The 23954-nt window shown below is 31.9% G+C and overlaps 3 protein-coding genes across 7 annotated transcripts; 1 reads left to right on the top strand and 2 right to left on the bottom strand.

Moving 5' to 3' along the window:
- The first annotated feature begins 1370 nt into the window (after nucleotides 1-1370).
- LOC124529849 (ubiquitin carboxyl-terminal hydrolase 7) lies at nucleotides 1371-17270 on the top strand. 5 transcript variants are annotated; one of them, XM_047103774.1, is made up of 24 exons: nucleotides 1371-1735; nucleotides 1782-1800; nucleotides 1873-2002; nucleotides 4077-4198; nucleotides 4416-4744; nucleotides 4824-4987; nucleotides 5428-5545; nucleotides 5898-6039; nucleotides 6121-6295; nucleotides 6578-6770; nucleotides 7448-7601; nucleotides 8535-8671; nucleotides 9098-9194; nucleotides 9593-9829; nucleotides 9962-10235; nucleotides 10445-10536; nucleotides 11497-11654; nucleotides 12010-12117; nucleotides 12199-12361; nucleotides 12543-12664; nucleotides 12916-13051; nucleotides 13659-13817; nucleotides 14092-14185; nucleotides 14776-17270. In XM_047103774.1, exons 3-24 carry the CDS (start codon nucleotides 1924-1926, stop codon nucleotides 14889-14891), a joined length of 3369 nt encoding a protein of 1122 aa, XP_046959730.1. In that variant the 5' UTR covers nucleotides 1371-1735; nucleotides 1782-1800; nucleotides 1873-1923; the 3' UTR covers nucleotides 14892-17270. The 5 variants fall into 5 exon arrangements, with proteins under 5 accessions (XP_046959730.1, XP_046959734.1, XP_046959732.1 ...); XM_047103778.1 differs by having other exon boundaries at nucleotides 1371-1800; nucleotides 11512-11654; XM_047103776.1 differs by having other exon boundaries at nucleotides 1371-1800; nucleotides 11509-11654.
- Nucleotides 17271-19102: 1832 nt separating this feature from the next.
- On the bottom strand, nucleotides 19103-19885 carry LOC124529754 (ragulator complex protein LAMTOR2 homolog). The gene is made up of 2 exons (XM_047103659.1): nucleotides 19729-19885; nucleotides 19103-19650 (listed from the first exon to the last, which is right to left on the bottom strand). Exons 1-2 carry the CDS (start codon nucleotides 19794-19796, stop codon nucleotides 19338-19340), a joined length of 381 nt encoding a protein of 126 aa, XP_046959615.1. The 5' UTR covers nucleotides 19797-19885; the 3' UTR covers nucleotides 19103-19337.
- Nucleotides 19886-20987: 1102 nt separating this feature from the next.
- On the bottom strand, nucleotides 20988-23397 carry LOC124529830 (protein SDA1 homolog). Its single transcript, XM_047103751.1, has one exon. It carries the CDS (start codon nucleotides 23289-23291, stop codon nucleotides 21093-21095), a length of 2199 nt encoding a protein of 732 aa, XP_046959707.1. The 5' UTR covers nucleotides 23292-23397; the 3' UTR covers nucleotides 20988-21092.
- Nucleotides 23398-23954: the final 557 nt, after the last annotated feature.

The following is a 23954-nucleotide window of genomic DNA, read 5'->3' as shown; positions in this document are numbered from 1 at the left end:
CTACGATGAATAGGATTAGGATATTATAGATACCTATTTTAAACAAACGTTAAAGTTCTCGTTTATTAACATAGTTTTTGCAATATTTACCCGTAATTATGCCCTTTTACACGATATTAAAAAAAAAGTTTATTTTAAAACATTATTTATTTATGGCAAAGCCAAATCGGCTTCAAAAAAGCTGGATATGCTCAGCAAGGCGAGACAGTATTTCACGTCGGTCCATTGGCTAAAACTTTACAAGGCGCAAATTCGGCCTCACATGGAGTACTGCTCTCACCTCTAGGCGGGTGCTCCCAAGTACCAGCTCCATCCATTTGACCGCATCCAACGTAGTTAACGTAACGCCTTGGTTATCGACGATTGATCCTTTGGCTTTGCGTAGAGATGTCGGATCACTCTGCATCTTCTACCGAATTTTTCACGGGGAATGTTCCGAGGAATTGTTCGGATTAATCCCGGCTGTTGAATTTCACCTTCGGACATCTCGCCAAAATCTTAAGATTCACCCGCACCACCTTGATGTCCGAAAATCCACAACAGCGCGATTTCTCTGACATTTTCTGCCTCGCACAACTACTTTGTGGAACCAGCTTTCGCCGGCGGTTTTTCCGAACCGATACGACATGGGAACCTTCAAGAAAATAGCGTACTCCTTTCTTAAAAGCCGGCAACGCACCTGCAAGCCCCCTGGTGTTGCAGATGTCCATGGGCGGTGGTAGTCACTTTCCATCAGGTGAGCCTCCTGTTCGTTTGCCACCTATGCCATGAAAAAAAATGTTTTTAAAAGTCTAATGAAAACGAAATTATGATAAAGTAGAATAAAATTGTCCTTTTAATATGCAAGATATATAATAATGTAAATGAATATTAGAGTTACAATAAAAAATATTGGAAAAGACCTAAGAATCTGGTAAATGAAGTATATATTATACAGCTTTTATTTTACCTATAGAATTTGTGACTAAAAAATATTTAAGAAGAGGAGATATTCAAGTAATTTTATTAAAAAAATAAATATTTTTTTAGAAATCATAAATAGCTATAAAAACGAAAATATGTTAAAATTATGTTTTATATTAACATAGAATCGTTGTAATTTGAAACACGCGAAAAAGACACAAATACCAAAATAATGATAAATTATTAATTTCACCTCTAACATATCTGAATTGCAAAGGTAATTAATTAGTTAATTTTAATATTTCTGTACTGTAAAATTAAGTAAAAAAAGTTTTAATTATGCTAATCTAAATATATTAGTTAACACATTTGTAATTTTTTTTTTTTTTATGTTTTACAATCATTTAGTTTTAATCTATCTTGTTTATCTATAATAAATCGGCTTCGAAAAATCGTAACTAATTGCGGCCATCACTACAGTGAATGTGAGAGAATGATAAAATGGTGCATTCGTCGATCAAACCGGGCCACACATTCGAAGCCAGAAATTAAATTAGACATCCACCATTTTGTTTATTTTTGCGAAAATATATAATAAGTCGGAAACGATAGTGAGTTTTTGTACTTCGCCGTAATATCACGTTGATAACGTAATTCTGGCAATGATTGTAAGATTAGGAATGTGCTATTAGCGTTCACTGCTGTCGAGCTCTTGTGTTGAAATTCGCAGACATCGGCCGCGCCGCTAGTAAACACTCTTTGAAAATTAACATCTTATCTTCTAAGAAAAATAAAAGTCCGAGTGCGCAGGGTATTCGAGTCGATGAGAGAGGTCCGTTGAAATTTGTTCAGCGAATATTTAGTAAGCCCAAAGGGAGTAATCCCCAAGCATTAAAGGTAGGTAAAGTGCTTTAGACGGATATATGATTAGTGCAAGTAATTATTTGCTAAAATAAGCAATTGATTTAGGAAATCTCAAAAAGTTGTGGGCGACAGTCCCCGGTGGCGCGCCCGGCTAACATGAATCACACGCCTGCACCTGACAGGCAGCAGCACGACCCTAATGTGAACCAAGTCGAAGAGATGGAAACACAAGAAGGTAAGTCGTTTGATGACATTTTACGAAAATCGAACAGTTAGCTAATTTCAACTGTTCAACATTCCACCTTACAACACTTCAATGATAGGTAATATTGTATTCTTTGACAAAACTCTTCTTAATTGGCTTATTTGTTGTGACATAGTGACATCAAGTATTTAGTTTCATTGGGTGTACATCACCATTTTTCAATTTGATATTTAAGCACTTAACCTCTATTTTAATTAATCATGTATATTTTTTCTTTGTGCTACATATTTCTTTTATTATTATTAGAATAATTATATAAGTATTCTGCAAGATACATAGCTGTCACATATTTTTGAATAAAGCATAAAGTGCTTCTTTGTCCAAAAAGTGCAAGTTGTTAAATTCTAAAATTAGACTGCTTTGTTTTCCCATTTACATGTTTATAAGATAAATACTAAGCAATAAAAATGTTAAATATATTTGAAGAGACCACAGTGATACCAACTGCATCTGAATTCTATCATATTGTGACACAATAAACAGTATTGACATTATTTAAAAACTACTAATAATAGATATTTGTTGAAACTTTTCTACATATATGGTGTATATATTAAGTATTTACCACTTAATATATTTCACAAATAAAACTCACAGAAATCAAAATCTTTTTGATAACATAACAACACAACATAACTGAAATAAGCTTCAGGAAATATTAATACTACTGAAAACATAAACATATACATTTGTATATGAAATACTATGTCAAATATTTAGTTATAAAATATTTTTTCTCTATAATGTCTTTTCTTCCTATAGCTTTCTTACCGAAGTTGTTAAATTATTATTTTTTTGTAATATAACTAGGAACAATTAACTTTTAGCCATTAAAATAATAAGTATATGCATAAAATTATATTGTATCTAAAAGAACATCTATGCTTTCAAAGTGCTTGAGTATGATGAAGATAATAATAAAAACCTTGATAGTAAAATATTATCATTAGTCACATGTTTATGGTCTATCTTTTTTGTTTATATTAATAATTAGTTTGATTCGTAATAATTTGCCCCTACTGATAGAACAATTAGACATTTTTAATATCAACTATGTAGTTCGATAAATTTTATTTTGTTTTAATTTTTGGACGGTGACTGATGGTTTGATCTTATTGATATTTTAATCAAAATATTCTTTAGATAGTCTAAAATATCTTAAAAAGAAATATGAATATGAAATAAAATTAGCCAGTAGCTTGTTTTTTTTTGTAATCATAAATTATTTATCAATGTTTAAAATAATTTATACAAAAATAAACGATCAAAATTATAGGCATATTTTGTCTGCCATATATTATATAAGGTTAAATTGCAAGTTTGCTGCATCTTCTAGTGTAAGTTGTGTATTTTTGTAGTTGTTTTTTAGGATTATTTGGGAATACATCTCATTATTTATGAATGTAACTTAACAGCCTAAAGTCATTGTTGTACTGGTGTTTAATCAGATAGTAATATGTTATTTAAATATAACAGATTTGACATTTGAAGAAAACAGCTTGTATTTAAATGACCGACTCATCCTCTGAAAATAATAACAGATAAAACCTTAAGAAATATACGAAAAGTAGAATCATGTATAGCATGATGATTTTTATTTTTTTATTTGTATGACAAATTATTTTATTTCAAAAAGTTATAAAATCAATGTAGATGAAGCTGTATTCAGAGTGTATTAATTTCAGTTGTCAATTTAAAAATTCAATGAATAGTTGTTATTATTTTTAATTTATATCTTTTTATCTTTCTATAATTAATTGTTTTATGTATGTAGTAAATTATTTTCCTTTTTTTTTCCATTGAAGACTTCATATTTTATTAACACAAAAATGCCAGTTTTTTAAAAAGGTGGTTCTGACAACAGTTGTCAATTTGTCTAAAAATTTCAAAATTATTGTCATTGAAACAATAGATGCAAAGAGTAATCCATTCTATTTGGAAAAATATAAAATACATTTAACATTTTTTTCGATTAACAAGATTCCTTACTCTAAGAATAATTTTAATTGTAACAATTAATGAATGGAGAGTAAAATTGTTTCAGTTGAAACTGTAGATGCAATTGAAGACAAGATTTGGCTTGAAGATTTAATGAAAGGACCCAATGGAGGTGTAGAGATGAGTGATGTTATGAAGAATCAAGAAACTTCATCGTCTGACATGCCTGTAAGTGCAATTCATTTATCATTTAGCATAATAAAAACCTCTATATAATTATCTATCTCAGTATTAATGTCCAATTTGACTAGGACTAAAGTAAATAGTACATTTAATATAATTTTATGAAAACATTATCATTTATTCATATATATTTAAATAATCTACTACTGTGAACTACTTCTTTTTGATTAATGATTTTGTAATTGTACTTTTTTTTATATAGTTGGCGTGTTTAGACGCTGAGATGGAGGATGATGAAGCAAGATCAGAAGCTACTTTCCGCTTTTCAGTCCCTAACTTCAGAAACCTCAAGGACTCTGTACTGTCTCCACCATGTTATGTTCGCAATCTACCTTGGAAGATCATGGTTATGCCACGTCAGGCACCTTCTCCTGACCGTCAGCAACAAAAGTCACTGGGCTTCTTTCTACAATGTAATGGGGAAAGTGAGTCATCAAGCTGGTCTTGCTATGCTATGGCTGAGCTGAGACTCATCTCTCATAAGCCAGAAACAGAACCGTTTTATAGGAAAATTCAGCATTTGTTTTATAGGTCTGTATGAAAACAAATATAATTTTGAAAGTTAGAAATGTTTAAACAATTGTTAAATATATTATATTTTTTTTTACAGTAAGGAAAATGATTGGGGATTCTCTCACTTTATGTCTTGGAATGATGTGTTAGATCCTGAAAAAGGCTACATCAAAGATGATTCAATTACTTTAGAAGTTCATGTCACTGCTGAGGCACCACATGGAGTCTCATGGGATTCGAAGAAGCACACGGGTTATGTTGGTAAGTAATAATAATTCTTTTTTTATTTAATTTACAAAGTGAAAATGTTCATATAATTTTTTTATTAATAAATGCATAGCAAATGATTCAACTAAGATGTTACAGCCCTTTTTGTTTTTATTTACACTGGGCAACTCAAGCTTCTAAGCAAATTGCAGCTTAACAAAGTATTAGTAGTGTACTGTGTAATTGATTCTTGATTGGTTTCTACCCAGGTGGTCTCACACACAACATAAGGTTTATATTAATAATTTATCCACAAAGTGATGATGTCATACTCACACCTGAAAGTAGATCCATGTTTAATATTTATTTAAGTACTATATATAATTAGCATCGACCCATGTATTATGAAAAATCAAATATAAAGTATTAGAGTAAGAAAATGTGTGTCATATACAATAAAAGGAAGGTGTTTCATATTGATTTTTATTTTTCAGGTTTAAAAAACCAAGGTGCAACTTGTTATATGAATTCTTTGTTACAAACACTGTACTTTACGAATCAATTGAGAAAGGCTGTTTACAAAATGCCCACAGAATCAGATGATAGCACCAGGTATTAAATAATAATTGTATAAAAATTATGTCACGGTTGCCAGTTTTAGTAAAGCTGCACTGTCTATGTATTAGTATTTTTTGGTCAATAGAAATTAAATATTTATCTTTTAAGAAATTCAGATAATAACATGCCACAGATGACATGTAAAATTGGATAATAGCATATTTGTTTACTATTGCTAATCTCTGTTGAGGCTAATCACTGGTGATAAAAAATATTAATTTTAATCAATTTTGTTTAAATATAAAAGTATATATACGGCTATTACTTACCTTAATAGAATTTGCTGCATGGACTTTTTTTTTCTGTAACATAGTGTAGTAAACACCTATTTTTTTGTATCATTCAGATCAGTTGCACTGGCTCTGCAGAGAGTATTCTACGAGCTACAGTTCTCTGATAAACCTGTTGGCACAAAGAAACTTACAAAGAGTTTTGGATGGGAAACACTAGATTCCTTTATGCAACATGATGTCCAAGAATTTTTGAGGGTAAATTTTCAGATATATAGAGTTTGAGTATTTGACAATAAACATGTATGATGCAATAATGGTCATATTGTTGTTTTACAGGTACTTTTAGATAAACTTGAGAGTAAGATGAAAGGTACGTGCGTTGAAGGCACCGTTCCACGTCTGTTTGAAGGTAAAATGACTTCATACATCAAGTGCAAAAATGTGAATGTGTCGAGTACGAGAGTTGAAACGTTCTATGATATACAACTTAATATCAAGGGAAAGAAGAACAGTGAGTATGAAAATTCAGTATTTAAATTATAATTATATATATTTAACTTAAATAGCTATAAAAAGTCAGCAAAAATAGCAACTGTGAATATATTTTATGATTTAAAACAAATACATATGCTATGTAGTAAAGCAAATAATAAAAATATAAATAACTGTATTTATTCTTCTTGAACGAAACTGGCAACACTAAATAAAGGGTGTGCTTTTGTTTCACCAACTCTGGATTCTTTAAACAGTACTTGTATTGTAATTTCATACATTTGTTTTTGTACCTCCCCAGTCGACGAATCGTTCAAAGACTACATAAGCACGGAGACGCTGGACGGCGAGAACAAGTACGACGCTGGCGAGCATGGCCTGCAGGAGGCTGAGAAGGGAGTCATATTCGCGTCGTTCCCGCCCGTGCTGCATCTGCACCTCATGCGCTTCCAGTACGACCCCATCACTGACAGCTCCGTCAAATTTAATGATAGGTATGTTTGAAAATTTTTTAGTCCATTTCACATAATGTTTGGATTGGGTATAATGGATTTTAAAATTTTATAGATTTTCATTGCAAGTTGAATTCGGAATGCACGCAAGGTCAATTAAAGGCGTAATTGCCATCCTAACCCTAAGCAATATTCAATGAAGGATCAAACTGATGTGCTAATTCATAACACTCCAGTAAAATCTTATTAAAACAAATTCAAGATCGACCCGAAAAACATTATAGATAAATAATGTCCGCTTAAGAGTCGAGATGGCCCAGTGGTTAGAACGCGTGCATCTTAACCGATGATTGCGGGTTCAAACCCAGGCAAGCACCGCTGATTCAAGTGCTTAATTTGTCTTTATAATTCATCTCGTGCTCAGTGGTGAGGGAAAACATCGTGAGGAAATCTGCATGTGACAAATTTCATAGAAATTCTGCCACATGTGCATTCCACCAACCCGCATTGGAACAGCGTGGTGGAATATGTTCCAAACCTTCTTCTCAAAGGGAGAGGAGGCCCTTAGCCCAGCAGTGGAATTTAACGGAATTTACACGCTATTGTTGTTGTGTAATGTCTGCTTACTCAAATAATCACAATTTGAAAACTTTTAACAGCGATAAAAAGAGGCATATATAAAAAAGATGTGATATAAATATAGTATGATTGTCCTCTAGGTTCGAGTTCTACGAGCACATCAACCTGGACGCCTACCTGCAGGAGAAGCCGGAGACGCCGGCCGACTACACGCTGCACGCCGTGCTCGTGCACTCGGGCGACAACCACGGCGGCCACTACGTCGTGTTCATCAACCCCAAGGGCGACGGGAAGGTAGAGCCAGCACGTCCAATGCTACTTTACATTACACATGATAAGAGGATTTTACGAAATATCTTTGCGAGATATTTTGTAAAACAATGACTATGGTTCTATTAGGATTAATAAAAAAAATGTATTTATCTGGGGGCACGGCAGTGCACCAACCAAGTCTCGAGCGAAACGGGCACGGCCGTATCATCTTTTCTCGAAGCGATTCGCGGCTGTTTCGCCCCCCCCCTATATCTTTGAAGTGGACAAAGCTAGGAGTTTGGGTTTTCGGTGACTAAGAGTCATTAGAACAAGCTTAAGTTCGAAATTACATGCCAATTGTATTAATAGTTTAGGATTTACGATCGATCAAAGTTACACCATTTTGTCACTCATCATCATCAAAAATATAAGGTTCTCATCATCAACAAATAATCCGATCACAGGTCTCAACATTTGCACATAATTCCAGGCAGCAAGCAGCTTTTAATTTGTGCTCATTGCCAAGTCACTATAATTATAATATAAAGAAAACTATTGATACAATTACTAAATGTTGATTTATAACTACATAATAATTTGAATAGGACTTGGCTTCTATGAGATCTCAAAACTTTATACGATGGAAGACTGCAGCGAGAGTGTTGGCATTTTTTTTACATTTAGTGTTTTTGGTGGGATATTTAATTATATATCACAGTAAAAGTTTTTTTTTAACATTATAAAAACTAAAATTTAATTAAAGTTGTTTACACTGTATTGATCCAAAGCTTCGTTGACGAGAATGTTCCTAATATAACTGACGCATAACGAAATTTACCTTTTTTTATTAAGCGAAGTTCATTTTGATCATCGATATTTTCGAGTTTTTCGTTTCGAGCAGAATATTTGAAGCATATATAGAACATATACAAATAATAATACATATATATACAAATAATAATTGTGTTATTACAGTGGTGCAAATTCGACGACGACGTAGTGTCGCGCTGCACGAAGCAGGAGGCCATCGAGTACAACTACGGCGGCCACGACGAGGACATGGCGCTCACTGTCCGCCACTGCACCAATGCTTACATGCTGGTTTATATTAGGCGAGTTTTAAATAATGCTATCTTTATGCAATATTAGCATCAAAATACCTGTTGACTTCCAAGCAGGATACATTAATTTAAATAATTGTATTTAATTAACATGACGTTCTATTTTTTAAATGTTAAAAAAGAGTAACTTCTGAGTTTCTTGCCGGTTATTCTCGGTAGAATCTACTTTCCGAACCGGTGGTAGCTTCACTTAATTGTAAAATGACGATTCAAAAGTGCTTATAAAAACTTACTTGAATAAACTTTATTTTGATTTTGAAAAAATCTGTCCTCAAAATGTATTATTTAGTAGTATTAGTCTTTTTGACTTCATTAGAATGATTTCCCCTTAAATTGTGAGAAACCAAAATAAAAATTGAAAACCCTTGAAAAGTCCAGTATGAAAGATCTAATTATAATGTGAATTTATTTTTTCAGGGATTCTCAGTTAAAAACCGTTCTCCAGGAAGTAACCCAAGCTGATATACCGACAGAGCTCAGCGAACGACTTGCAGAGGAAAAAAGAATTGAAACTGTATGTAATCAAATACAAAGTATAAGAAATAAAAATGTTTTCTCAGACAATACTAACGTAAACATATTTTGTACTCCTTAGATACAGTCAGATAAAGTCGAGATGGCCCAGTGGTTAGAACGCGTGCATCTTAACCGATGATTGCGGGTTCAAACCCAGGCAAGCACCGCTGATTCATGTGCTTAATTTGTCTTTATAATTCATCTCGTGCTCAGCGATGAAGGAAAACATCGTGAGGAAACCTGCATGTGACAAATTTCATAGAAATTCTGCCACATGTGTATTCCACCAACCCGCATTGGAACAGCGTGGTGGAATATGTTCCAAAAACCTTCCCCTCAAAAGGAGAGGAGGCATTTAGCCCAGCAGTGGGAATTTACAGGCTGTTGTTGTTGTAGATACGCCGTAAGGAGCGAAACGAGGCACATCTCTACATGAATGTGAACGTTGTACTCGAAGAAGCGTTCGACGGCCACCAGGGCAACGACTTGTACGACCCCGAACGTGCGCATTATCGAGTGTTCCGAGTACGGAAACAGGCCACCGTGGCCGAGCTTATGGAGACGTTAGCCGAGAACTTCCGCTATCCACAGAAACATTTACGTCCCTGGCCGTTTAGTGCTCGTTCAAATCAGGTAAATTTCAATAATTAATAATTATATTTAATGTGTGAATAAAAAAGTAACTTTTCTCAGAATGGAACTGAGGATTATGTGTTTGTTTGATATAACATTCAATTAATATTTTTAATGTGAATTAACTTTCAGACTTGTAGACCAACATGTCTTGACCTGGTCAATGATCAAAACAAGTCAATAGCAGATATATCAGAAAATATGAATCCATGGAACATTTTCTTGGAAATGTTACCCCCTGACTCTGGCTTCAGTGCACTCCCGTCCTTCGATAAGGAGAACGACGTAGTCCTCTTCTTCAAGTTCTACGATCCTAAACAAAAGCGTATACATTACTGCGGCCACCACTACCTGGCCATAGCGAGCAAGCCGGCGGACCTCATACCAATTCTCAATAAACGTGCTGGTAAATAAATAACAAGTAATATTTGTTAACTAGTGTAAGTAAAACCCACATTTGTTGTGTCGTGATTTAACGAAAATAGTATAAATATCGTAAAACAACAATCCCCTATGACTACAAGCTTGTGACGCAAATAGCGTCATCATCATCTTTCGAAATGTAATAATTTGATGATTTTTAGTGTATTTTTATGAACTATTTTTTTGTGATAGGCTTCCCACCGGACACGCCTCTCGTTCTCTATGAAGAAATCAAACCAGACTTTGTAGAGAAGATTAACAATTACAATGATCCACTCGAAAAGGTATTATTTATCAGTTTTACTCTGTCAAACTTTACTAGTTTTAAGGACTTATTCATTACGTGACATTTATTTTTTATATATATAATGATTTGTTCACAATCTTGCTATAACTATAAAATTAATAGTATTAGGTAAATTATACATATATTTAAATCAGTTGCGTATAGTTTACATTAGTTATTTCACTAAAATAGTGATATAATAGCCATAGCTGATATTTGCTGTATTTGTTATAAAATTTGATCTTAAACTATCGAAATCAATATCTTGAGTAGTCAATCGCCATACAAATTAAAGGTTATAATTTCATTGATATTTTTAATTTAAAATGGCAACATTTCGTATTAGCTGATATTAATCGTTGTTAGAATTAATCTATTTTAGCATGCCAAATTTGATGCCTAAGGTATGGTAAATATTTGAAAACTTTTTTTCAACTTTTTGTTTAAATAAAAAAATATATTTCAACTATTATGGTATGGTGGATACAACTTACAAATTTTCATCTTATAAGAATGAATAGAATTTTACAACTATGAAATATTACAGGTTTTTTCATTTTATTATATGCAATAGAATTAGGTTTACACCATAATAATTGAAATAAATATTTATCAGAATAGTTATGAACAAGTTACTAGTAATTAAAGCAAACCATAGTTTATAACGTCCTAGTTTGATAATATTACAAGAGCATAATTATTAAAATAACTCTACTGTTAGGGATAGCAATATTTTCAGTTTCCTTGTTTATACTTTTCTGGTATCTTAATACTAAGCACATGACCGCGCCCTCTCGGCGCGGTCATGTGCGTGCCCGAGTTGTGGTCGCACGCACCTCGTGGTCACGCGCGTGCCCGAGCAGTGGTCACTCGCAGCTCGTGGTCACGTGCGTGCCCGCGCGGTGGTCGCACGCACCTCGCGGCCGTCGCTCGGGTTGAGTCGTGTGCACGCGGCCAGGTATTGGACGAGCTGATGGACGGCGACATCATTGTGTTCGAACGCGCCGACAATCGGCACGAAGAGCTGGAGCTGCCCACGTGCCAGGACTACTTCAAATACATCTTCTACAAGGTCGAGGTCCAGTTCGTCGACAAGTCTGTTCCCAACGATCCCGGGTCAGTCCGCGCCATACATACTCTTTGGCTTTTAAATTAAATTTCGATATTATGATTTTCAGCTCTTAAGGACTGGCAGAAAAGTTGATCATGCTCTGAAACCAGCCCATTTAATTATAAACTCAGATAATTTAACATTCTAGAGCGCCACATTTTGTGCATTTGTTCTTTTTGGTTATTTTTGATGTTCTTTTGATTATTTAGTTATTCATCTTTTGGCACTCCCTTATCCAATTTTTTTTGCGCTGCCCGTCACTAATTAAGCGCATTGTACGATTATGAAACCTATATATGTATATAAAAACTATGAAACTCCGCCTCGGTAAAAGTTTAACGTGTTTTGCAATATTTACAGATTCACAATGGAATTGTCAATGCAAATGCGTTACGACCAAATGGCGCGAGCGGTTGGACAACGTCTTAATGTGGATCCATTCTTAATACAGTTCTTTAAATGTCAAAAGTAAGAAAAAATTTAAATTGTTTTGTTTAATAAATGCGAACATCACCAGTATGGAAATCATACTTTTTTTACTCGTTGCAGTTACAAAGATACTCCAGGACTGCCTCTCAGATACTCTTATGATGGAATACTTAAGGATTTGCTAGTGTACTGTAAACCAAAGTGCCCTAAGAAATTATTTTATCAGATTTTATCTATTAAAGTTAATGAATTAGACAACAAGAAACAGTTTAAATGTTTATGGGTAAGTTATTATTTCTCTTTATCGTGAAAAACTTGTAAATTACTCAATTCAAAATTTATTATGATACTATAATATTGTTATCTTAGATAAAGTGATTTTTAATTTTACTAGGATTATGATTATTACAAATTTGCGGGTTTAATTTTAATATTATATAAATATTTTTTTTACAAAATTTCAGGTTGGTCCAAACTACAAAGAAGATAAAGAATTAATTTTATATCCTAACAAAGGTGGAAAAGTAGCAGACATTTTAGAAGAGGCAGCTAAAGTTGTAGAAATGTCTCCAGAGGGTTCTGGAAGGTAAACCATTATTTAATATTTTCATAACAATTTATTTTAATACTAGAAAATAGCTAACGCTACTATTGAATATATAAAAACTTTATTTAGATTAACTCTCAATATAAATATATAAATCTTTTAACAAATCATACAATACTTATAAAAAGTTAATCAGTAATAAATTTACTAAATTTTCAGTTATTTGGATACCCAACATGTTATTTATGTTGTCACATTTTCATTTAAAGTGTTTATTTTCAAATTTCCAGGTTACGAATTGTTGAAGTTTCTTGTCATAAAGTATTACCTGGTCCAGACCCAGAGCTGACTTTGGATCAGGTGACCATATCACCGCCCAGACTGTACAGAATAGAAGAAATTCCTCGGGATGAGGTCAATCTACAGGTATGCGATGTCTTCATCAAAAAATATTTATTATTTTCTAATGACTACTCTCTGATTCATATTATTTAATATCATTATTATCTAAGTTATAAACAGGGTTGCCGATGCCTATTCACCTAATTTCCCAAAAATCTTAGCGAAATTCCCCAAATTGGGGAAAAGAAATGTCCCAATTCTCCACACAGAAATAAAGTAAAAAAAAAATGGTTTTGTATGTTTGTTCTTCATTCCCTAGCAATAAAATCCAATTTTCGAGGTTAATTTCGTTAAATGAGTGTAGTCATGGTGACTGACGACCTTTTTTTTTTCACAATCAGACTATAATCTTTATTAATGTCTGTATATTGTGTACTATGCTTACTAATAATCGACTACAATTCAATTTTTGTACTAACTAAAACACGGATAAACAATCAATTACTGATCGTTTTGGTATAAAACGCATAAGTATAAATTCCCCTCATTTTCCCCACATGTGACAATCCCCACACTAATCCCCAATCGACTGACGATTCCCCTCAATTTGGGGAATTCCCCACACATTGGCAACCCTGGTTATAAAGTCAGTTCCATAATTGTCTGTTTCAATGAAATTTTTGTTTCTCAGGAGGATGAGATATTAGTGCCTTGCGCGCACTTCCATAAGCAGGTGTACGCGACTTTCGGTATCCCATTCTACACACGCGTTAAGCACCACGAGCCTTTCCAAGCGCTTAAAGATCGTCTCCAGAGTAAGCTCGACATACCCGATAAAGAATGGGAAAAGGTAATGATTTTTGCATCATACATCTACATTCTAATGAATTAATTATAATGCAAGAGATTCATTGTAGTGCTAGCAGATGTTTACTATTTATTCCCTTACTCAATTTTCTACTGCCAATAATAATAACATTTAATGATACGTCACAAACATATGCTTGTTATCTGTCACTAATTAATATTCTCAACGAGATTTGTTTGAAAAAATGTAAGTAAAAAAGTACTTTTTTTTTCAAGAACATTAAGTATCATTAAAATATGTTTTAATTGTTTTTCAGTACAATTTCGCTATAGTAACAAATGGCAGACCGAACTATATAAGTGAAGCAGCGACAATTAACATATACGACTTCAGACCAAACAGCAATGCTAGTGAGTATTTAATAAAAAGAACCATGTTATGGCTGTCAATAATAATAACTTAAAAATTTTAAAAATATGTAACAATAGGCTATTTGACTGGTTTTTAAAATCCATTTTATATTATTTAGTAGAGGTTAAGGAACCCAGTAAAAGTTGATTTTTTTAAATGTAGTACATATTTGCCGAAAAATATCATATTAAAAATTCCATATTTAAGTAACGCGCGAAAACGCTACTTGGACAATATGGCGCTGCAATGGGGTCAGTGACGTCACTTTGCTGTATTTTAATCTGTGGTACATATAGTAGAAAAGCAAAGCTTACAAAAAAGTGACTTCATCATAAGCCCGGCCAATCAGGAGCGTTTCGTGTCACGTGACAAACGTTTGAAAAAATGTTTTTTTTATTTATTGATTTTTGAATAAATTAAGTATTATTTTCTAGTTTCGTTTGTAAATAACCATTTTTAAACTCATAATCTACACTGATTACAATAATTCACAATTTATTTTTCGCATTGTCAAATAGCCTATTAATAAAATTCTGGAATTTCGCAGTCATTTTGTCAATATTGGAACTAGCGCTAAAATTTAATAAAGATCTATCCCTTCCAGACGCAACGGGGCGGCCGTGGCTCGGCCTCGAGCATATCAACAAGACACCGAAGCGCTCGCGCGTCAACTACCTCGAAAAGGCCATCAAGATATACAACTGAGCCTTACTCCCGCCAGCCACACACGCGCACCCAGTAAAATACAATTTATAGTATTACGCTCTACGATTTGTTACTTGCCGCGGTACGAGCTCTGGACTTATTTGTTGCCTTTATACACTGGACTTGAAGACAAACGCATATTTTTAAATCATGCCTTTTCATAGTTTGTTTATTAAAAGTATCATTTTTATAAACACCTCTTACACGGAATTTCTATGCACGTTATTTAAGAAATTTGAATATATTGTGCAAAGTATTATTTCCGTTTATAATTTGAATATGCAATAGTTAAAATATTAGCTCAAATGCATAAATCTCAGTCCAGTGGGAATTGTAAACATATATTATATTTTTATACGGAAGTGCCGTTTTGTTTACGAAAAATATAATTTATACATTATTTAATATAATACAAGAGGCGGGGTTACAATTGACAGAGCTAATATTATATTTATTAAAAATAGAAGAAATAATGTATTTATCATATGGGCAAAAAGTATATAAAAGTGTATTTTACTATTGGGTGGATATTGAAGTGAATAGCCTTATATACCTATCTACATCGTAACACCAATAATTGACTTCTTTTACAGCTTTCTACATATTACATGGTTGAAACCATTTTATAGTAATAATAATATGGTCACGCAATAGTCCTGCTAGCAAAACTATTAAAGTTTAGTACTAGTTATTATATTTATTTTATTCTCGTTCATTGCATTATGCAAAGCATTTTCAACGATGGTATTCACAATGACCTATATATGAAAATAAAAAGATTGCTTGTAGACGAAAATGGGAGTGTGTTATATTTCATAATTTATTATAATTTCTGAGCATAACCAGTGTTGAAAGTGTTTGATAGAATTCTCAATATTTAGTTAGTCCTGATTATTACATTTTTATTTAAATTTAGTATGCAACTGGTTGGTCTAACTTATATAACTTATACTAAGCTGCCTGCTGGCTGTGCCAACTGTTTCATTGCAAATGCCGCTACTTTTACCAATTGGTGTTCGGCAAAGTTTAACATTTTTAATAAATATAAAATATTATTACTTAGACTATTAGATTACGTGACGTGATTCAATAGAATTTGATATAAAATTTTAATGTGTCGGTGTTAAGCTTTGTATGGGAATCTTAACAAATGAAAATGGAATAATGTTTTATTTCACTGTATTTTAGAAATTAACACCTAAGGACACATTTGCTACACTTTTCAATCTGTCACAGTGACTAAATTTAATTAATTAGACTATCAATCTTATTATAATCTATCTGTAGCTTCTTTTAATAGTCTGTACTTGAATTATTTTTTAATCTTCATTTTCTTCCAAAAGTCATTATATATTTAGTAATATGTATGTAATGATAATAATTCATTTTATCAACATAATATTATTAAGTTTTATTTGCTGTAATATTTCATAATTTCCTAATACATCATATTTTCTTTTAAGCTATTTAAGAAACATGATTATTTAATCAACTCAAATTTGTATGAAAAAATTGTGATATGTTTTAGGAAAGCTTGTAAATAGCGGAACTTACCGCTTAGAAATTTAAATCATGTGTAGAGTTACGCTTTTTATCAAATTTGAAGTCTATATAATAATGTAATCTAAAAATGTTTATAAATTGTTGCCGAATCACCAAATCGTGTACATTCAAGGAGACATGAATTCATAACAAATCAGAATAGATAATAAGTTGGCAGTGTTGTCTTTGAATGTACATATTCATGCACATAATAGATGTAACATTAGCCCATATTGTTAATTCTGGCTAAAAGCCCCATCATCGGAACTTGTATGTTACTATTTAATTTTTTTACTTGACCAGAAATGTTACGTTATCAATAAATGATTATGTCGAAATTATGTATATATATGATGTAATAAATTAAGAAAAATACAGTAAGTTTTCGTAAAGATGCCTTAGACATTTTAAGACGTTTTTAGTGATTTGCGATGATACCAATTAATTTATACCCTTTTTAATTTTCTTTTACAACTTAAAGTAACTTATTCACATTATGTAAGAGATGGTTTGTGTGATACGAATTATTTTGATATTCTGCGTCGTTACAAAAATGCTTCATTTTTATTTAACAATGTGTGTCGGTTGCGCTAATTCATTAACAAGGTTTGAGGTATTTTGAGACGAGCATAGAATCATAGTGGTTTAGATTACCGCCGAACCTAATAAATTAGGACAAATGGGATTATAGACTTAGTTGATTTACTGATTATCTATCTAGAACCCCATGTAAGGCGAGTCTGTACACAGCTTGTACACAAACTATTGGAGATTATTCCAAAGTTTGTTATGTTGGATTTTGAATGTTTCTCTGAATATAATCCTATATTTGTTTAATTTGGTTTATTTTAAATATCTTTATTTTTTACCCTTTTCTGCACGAAAAAATCTGTGGATAATGTTTTATACACTTCTTAAAATCTACGATAAATGAATAACATATAATCAAATTATAAGGAAAGGGAAGTTAAAATTACCTCACCTATTAAAATGAAAACCAAGTCGCTAAAAACCATAGTTTGAGGATAAAAGTCCATTTAAATACATTACAAATAAATTTGTTTGTCCGAGGCGTATGGATCAAACTAAAGGCAAACAGTATGTGTTTAAAAGTAGAAGTAAGAGCATCAACATTTTTTAAATTATACTTTTTTGGGATACATTATTTAATATTTATGACAACTTTTACTATTAATAACGGTTGAGGAATTACATAAACAATGCACTCAAATTATTTTCTTTACACTTTGTCATAATGTTAAATAAAATAAAAGTTAAAAAATATATTAGCGTTTTACACAATCATTATCTTGAAAGTATAGAAATAGAAACGAATGTATGAACTGAGGATCAAGGTAAGAATATAATAAAAGTAATTTAATAATTTGATCAATAATAAACCGAATTATATTTGCCATATGACATATATTTATAAATACATTATCTGCTAATTTCAATTAAGTTATACTAGCTGTGTCCGCGACCTTGTACACGTTTGACTTTAACAAAAAAATATATTTATTATAGCCTAAGTTATTACTCTTTATAATATTAGTTATCTGACAGTGAAAGTCCCGTCAAAATCGGTCCAGCCTTTCCAGAGATTAGCCGGAACAAACTGACAAAAATTATAAAAAATGTTATTTTAGGTATATGTACCTTGTATACAATGTATACAATATGTATACAATATATGCATTGAGTAAGAGGCTTCAGCACGTATAAGCTATTTCGATTTTTGTATTGGGTTTTTTCGTCGTGAAGAGTTATGTGCTCCACACAAATCTAAAAAACAGAGGATAGGACGAGATTCTTTACTTACTAAAGATATTTTATGTAGTACATATTAAGATAGAGATAGAGGGTTTGCATTTTTTATAAAATCATATGTTTAACATAAATTAAATTTTGAAACTATGATATAATTATTAGATTGATTTAAATGTAATAATAAATAGTATAATCAAAAAAAAATACTATAATTATAAATCTAGCAAAATATTTACCAAAATAGTAATTAAATATTTTTTATTTTAAAATTTCGTCTTCACACTTAGAAACAATTTTCTTATGGCCAGGCTTTAACAGTTTAGTTTCAAAATTTGCGCAAGGAATTCGATTGGTTTCACAATCTTATAGCCATAGCATATCTATTTCTATCTTCACTACCATCACTACTTATAATTCTTTTAACCCTAATGTAGTTACTCATTTTTTCCTTTTTATAGATTTTTTTTTTGTTCAGGCGTTAGGGTAATTCTTAATACTTATATGATTGATGAAGTACTCAGGCTAAGGAAAGAGTTTGGGCAAAATTATTGGAGTAATTTGAAGTTCTATTTTACCTGTAAACTGATGCACTTCAACTGTTGCAACACCTTTGCATGAGTCAAAGATAAAAAAATCAATAATCTTTTTTTTTTAAATAGAAACATGGAGTTTTGACATAACTTGGTTTATGGCAATTCTATGAGTATCTTCTTCAATCCAATATTGTGTAGCACATAAAAAAAATCGTAATGTATTCAAGTAACAGATTGGAATACATAATACATATGGCCTTATAATTTATATATTTTTTAAAAGCACTATGTTTTTCACATCTAACTTTAATCATAAAATTAAGAGACAGATAACATTGACGATTAAGAAAAAAAAATTGCTTTAAATATGATTTAACTTTTACTTTAATAGAAAACTATACTTAGTAACAATACAAGATTGCAAAAAATAACATTACATTTGAAAAGTCCTTTACATACATAACATTTTATATGATAATGTATCAAATCTTAAAGATCTAATGAATATCATACTTTTAAATACAATTTACAAGGTTTATTTTAATTTGTTTAAAAGGTTTATTATCCAGTATAATTAATAAACATATATATTATAATTATATTATTGAGAACTAGCAACTTGCTTTAAAGGTCCTTCCAAATACTGAGCAATTGCATTTATTTTTTCTTTTAAAATTCCAAAACCTACAGATTCTTTAGCATACAGACATAAGAGCAGATTAGCAACCTGAGTAACTGCTATTTTACCGTTTAGGCAATCAACTAAAATTAAATGTAACTTGTCTTCTTTGAAGACATTTCTACCATGTTTTTCATATGCTGACCAAACATTACTTGCAATAGCAGCGGTAACTCTTGCATCTTTATCATTGTATCCAGAGTATGCTAATAGTGCACCTTGATGATTTAATAATCTGAAAGTTTAGTTACAGGCAAATGTTAGAATAGAATAGAATTCATACCATACATATAATTAAAATTATACTATTTACAAAGTATTTTCGACGCCTCCCGTGTTTGCCTGACTCAATACTTGGGTTAATGCTTTTGGTTTAAGCATTTTGGACGAAATATATAAATATTTAGCAAATATGTATTTATTGACAAAATAATCACGATACCTTATTTTTGACAATGACGTCTGTCATGATGTCGTCGCCAAATTAACATATACATAGATATAATAAATGATTCTTCTTGGGAAAAACAAATGTTACATGCAGCCTAGTTTTGATAATTTAATATTAAACTTTCTTTGGATATTTATGTTGGAGCCAAAGCGGAACGCAATATGTAAAGAAGGTAATAAGAATCATAACTAAAATTCGATTATAATATGTAAAATTATTATTTTAAGTAAAATGATAAAAACTCAATCTTATATTTAAATTAACTATCTTTAAATTAAAACCATTTGAATATAAATCGTAGCTTTAATTTTTCAAACAATAAATTATTGGATAACTAGCTATGCACGCAACTTTGTGTGCGTTTAAATGTAACCAAAATATTATGTTTTTTTTATGGTATAGGTTGGCGGACGAGCATATGGGCCACCTGATGGTAAGTGGTCACCATCGCCCATAGACATTAACGCTGTAAGAATTATTAACTATTCCTTACATCGTCAATGTGCCACCAACCTTGGGAACTAAGATGTTATGTCCCTTGTGCCTGTAGTTACACTGGCTCACTCACCCTTCAGACCGGAACACAACAATACTGAGTACTGTTGTTTGGCGGTAGAATAACTGATGAGTGGGTGGTACCTACCCAGACGGGCTTGCACAAAGCCCTACGACCAAGGGATTTTACAATAACTTATTAATTTTGTATTAGACAGCTTTTGCCATATTTAAGTCGTTGGTGGGAGACGCCCGACGTGACGACGGAGTGAGGGCAAGCGCCAAGACTGCGCGCGTTACAGAACAGTATTTGGACATTGCAGTGTAACTTGTTACATCAGCTATCTGTGGGTATAAGTCTCATCAAAATCGGTCCAGCCTTTCTAGAGATTAGCCGGAGGAAAACAGGCACCCTAATTTTATTACATAAGATTACAGACATTCCTTATTAAGAAAATTTGTTCAATAATAATGGCATATTCAAGTATTTTATACATGAATTCTAGGTTTGGTGAAAATTCTCGATCTATCTATTCAGTAGAATCAGTTTCATTTGTTCTATGCCTAAATAATAAACCTGTATGAAATATTTGTAAGGAAATTAATAATGAAAATAAAAAATCATGGGATGTAATCATACACATCGCTACTTTTATTTTATGAGCCTGAAGCTATACAATTACTTTTTAAAATATACAAAGTTATTTAAATAAAAGGCATTTTTTATTCTCTTAACGCATTTTTTTTTGTTTGATCAAATAATTCCTGAACGCTATTTGTTTTTCTTTAAATGACCTTTTTATTTTTCCTCTAGCCTTGTGTTTGACCATTTGATAAGATTTTGTTTTCTTCTTTTCTCTGTTAGTTTTAGAGCAGTTTGCATTCTTTCTACGGTCTCTGTAACCATATTTCTCTCTTTCTTCCCTTCCTTTCAAAACTGATTCTAGCCTCGCGTTTTTATCATGCTTTCTTTTTTTGTGTATATTTTCAATTGCAGAAAGTTGAACTAACTCTGTTGACTCATCTTCTTCTTCCACTATGCTTCTATTACGCTTCACACCACTGACACATTTCTTAAGTTGGGCGGTCTCTATTCTTTTGAAATCCTCATCTGTAAAAATTTTCTCCATTGCAACTTCTCTAGCAACTTTAATTTTTTCTTCTATGTTTGGTTTAGAAGAACTCTTTTTTGCTTTCAAGATTTTTCTAGATTTAATACTCTCATTTGGATTATTACTGTCATCTATTTTGTCATCAGTTTCATTTTGTTTTTCTTCATCATCTGCCTCATTATTCTCCTCATCAGTTTCATTATCTTCTTCTTCTTCTTCAATTTCTTCAGCTTCAGAATTTTCTTCTTCACTATCTGTTGCTATATTTATTTCCGAGTCTGAAGATGCAACATCAATCCAGTCATCATCAGAGTCTTCTGCCTTATTTTTATTAGTTTTCTTTTTACCTTTCTTTTCCTTTATTTCTTCTTTCTCTAACAAGACTTCAGAGCCTGGTATATAATCTTTTGTTTCTACCTCTCCATATTTTTTTGTTTTAAGTTCTATTGAAGCTTCTGATGGTCTACCTCTATCCCTTTTGTGTAAAAGGTTAGGCATAGACTGCCTATATAATTGAATTAGAGACCTAGCAGCCATCATAACGGATTTTTCTTTATAAGTTTTATACTGAACAAGATCTCTTAATAGATCTTCTCCAATAGCTAAGGGACAACGGGCACAAATTTCTCTGACAGCATTTAATCCAACTGCCATAACATCAGTTGAATTTCTTTCCGTAATAAAGTTATTAGCAATTGCCTTCATAATTGGTTCAATTACCTCTGGTGGAACTAATTCATGAGCTGATTGAGCTGCAAATTGTAAAATTCTTGTAACTTCTCTCTGATGTGGCATTAATAATCTTGCAATAAAGGGATAGTAATTGAACAAAAAAAGATTATGTAACCCAATTAATCTTGATATCACATCTAAAGTCATTAGTTTGACTTCAAACCTTTCATTTGAAGATTCTATTTGTTTAAATAATTTCTCAGCAAAGCCCTGTGGGTTGTTGATAAGATGAAGGGCAGAGAAATTAAATATTGGTGCTTTTTCTTTCCGTTTTTTGATTTTCTTTGCAATTTTCTTAACTTTATCTACCATTTTATCTCTTTTTCTTGTTTTCTTATTAAACTTGTTTGCAATCATTGTGTCACGAGGATCCACTTCGTCATCACTATCAGATTCAGGTTTCTCCTCTTCTTCTCGACTTAAGAAAAATTTTAACGAAGCAACCATTACCTTTGTGACTTTAGAGAAACATCCAACGTCAGCAATAATGTTTACAGTTTTATGATCATTCCAGATATTCTTATGATAAAGTTCAATCAATATATCAACAGCTAATTTTGCCATTTTTGTATTAGATTCACGTAACATTGAAAAAATAAAATTTTGAAGTGTTGAATTCAACTTCATATCTTTATGTTTCATATTCATATTCTTGATGTCAGTAATGATATGAGTCTTGAGATATTCTCTTAAATGTTTGTCTTGACACTTAATTAGTGAAAAAAACAACTCCAGCAAATCAAAAGCTGATATGAAATTTTTATTTCTGATCAATATCAAGCATTTGCACAATGATAGTCTCATGTCACTATGCATTACTGTATTATGTGTTTTTAAGATGTCAACTATCTTTTGAGGAAAAGTTTTCATCTCTGCTTGATAACACTGCGTCACTTGCGCTAAAAACATGGCTTGTTCATCTAATTTTTTGCTATACTGAGTAGGATTCAAGTTAAATATTTCCAGTGTTGTTTCAAAGTGTGCAAGTTGTTGTCGAAATTCATCTTTATATGAATCAGGATCTCTTTTTATCAAATTTTGCAGTTGCGTAAGATTGTTAGGCAACTGATTATTATGTCGCACCATTTTTGTAAATTTATTTAAAAACACATGTGTAACACCTCGACTATAACCTCAACTTTTAGATTCGTTTAACATCAACATTGACAATAATTGACAGTTTTCTGACAGTGATAACTGCTGAGCTCTACCAATATACAAAATATTGCTCAGTGTTGCTGTTGTTTAAAGTATTTACATAGGCAGTATGATATAATTTCTGAAAAATGAGTATCGGATTGCCGTGTATCTTTAAGAAGAGGTTTTGTAGAATTAGATGATAATTTAGTGTATAATTATATTTAGAAAAAAAAATCGATGATAACATTCTACGAGGTACAATATACAACACATCGTGCAATCTTCTATTCTTTCTTTTATCGGAATATATCGTATTAAATAAACGGCCTTCTATAACCGATAAGTCGTCATGTTCGGCCTTAGTGATGTTCGCTATATTATGACGAATATTTTAAAGCATCCCGAATCGGCTATTTATTTGGTCTCGACGCAATTCAACATAACAAATAGGAGATGGGTTTTTATTAGAAATGAAGTATCTTACTGCCCAGCAATGAAAAAAGGCATGTGCTTGAAACATAAATGGAAAGTTCAATTTTTGTTAGATTGAGTTTTGATAGACGTTGGGGGGGGGGGGGCACGAAAAACTATTAAGCAGATACCTTTATT

This window comes from Vanessa cardui, chromosome 5, assembly GCF_905220365.1.
Source record: "Vanessa cardui chromosome 5, ilVanCard2.1, whole genome shotgun sequence".
Classification (NCBI taxonomy): domain Eukaryota; kingdom Metazoa; phylum Arthropoda; class Insecta; order Lepidoptera; family Nymphalidae; genus Vanessa; species Vanessa cardui.
The sequence above is the reverse complement of the archived record's forward strand: the minus strand, read 5'-3'. Positions and strand labels throughout refer to the sequence as shown.

Excerpts from the sequence above, each read along its gene's own strand:
- LOC124529849 (XM_047103774.1), top strand. The coding sequence starts at position 1,924 with ATGAATCACACGCCTGCACCTGACAGGCAGCAGCACGACCCTAATGTG. Across the intron at positions 8,672-9,097 it reads TACATGCTGGTTTATATTAG|GGATTCTCAGTTAAAAACCG; the intron begins GCGAGTTTTAAA and ends TTATTTTTTCAG. Across the intron at positions 9,830-9,961 it reads TTAGTGCTCGTTCAAATCAG|ACTTGTAGACCAACATGTCT; the intron begins GTAAATTTCAAT and ends ATTAACTTTCAG.
- LOC124529754 (XM_047103659.1), bottom strand. The coding sequence starts at position 19,796 with ATGCTTAAACCAAAAGCATTAACCCAAGTATTGAGTCAGGCAAACACG. Across the intron at positions 19,651-19,728 it reads GGAGGCGTCGAAAATACTTT|ATTATTAAATCATCAAGGTG; the intron begins GTAAATAGTATA and ends CTAAACTTTCAG.
- LOC124529830 (XM_047103751.1), bottom strand. The coding sequence starts at position 23,291 with ATGGTGCGACATAATAATCAGTTGCCTAACAATCTTACGCAACTGCAA.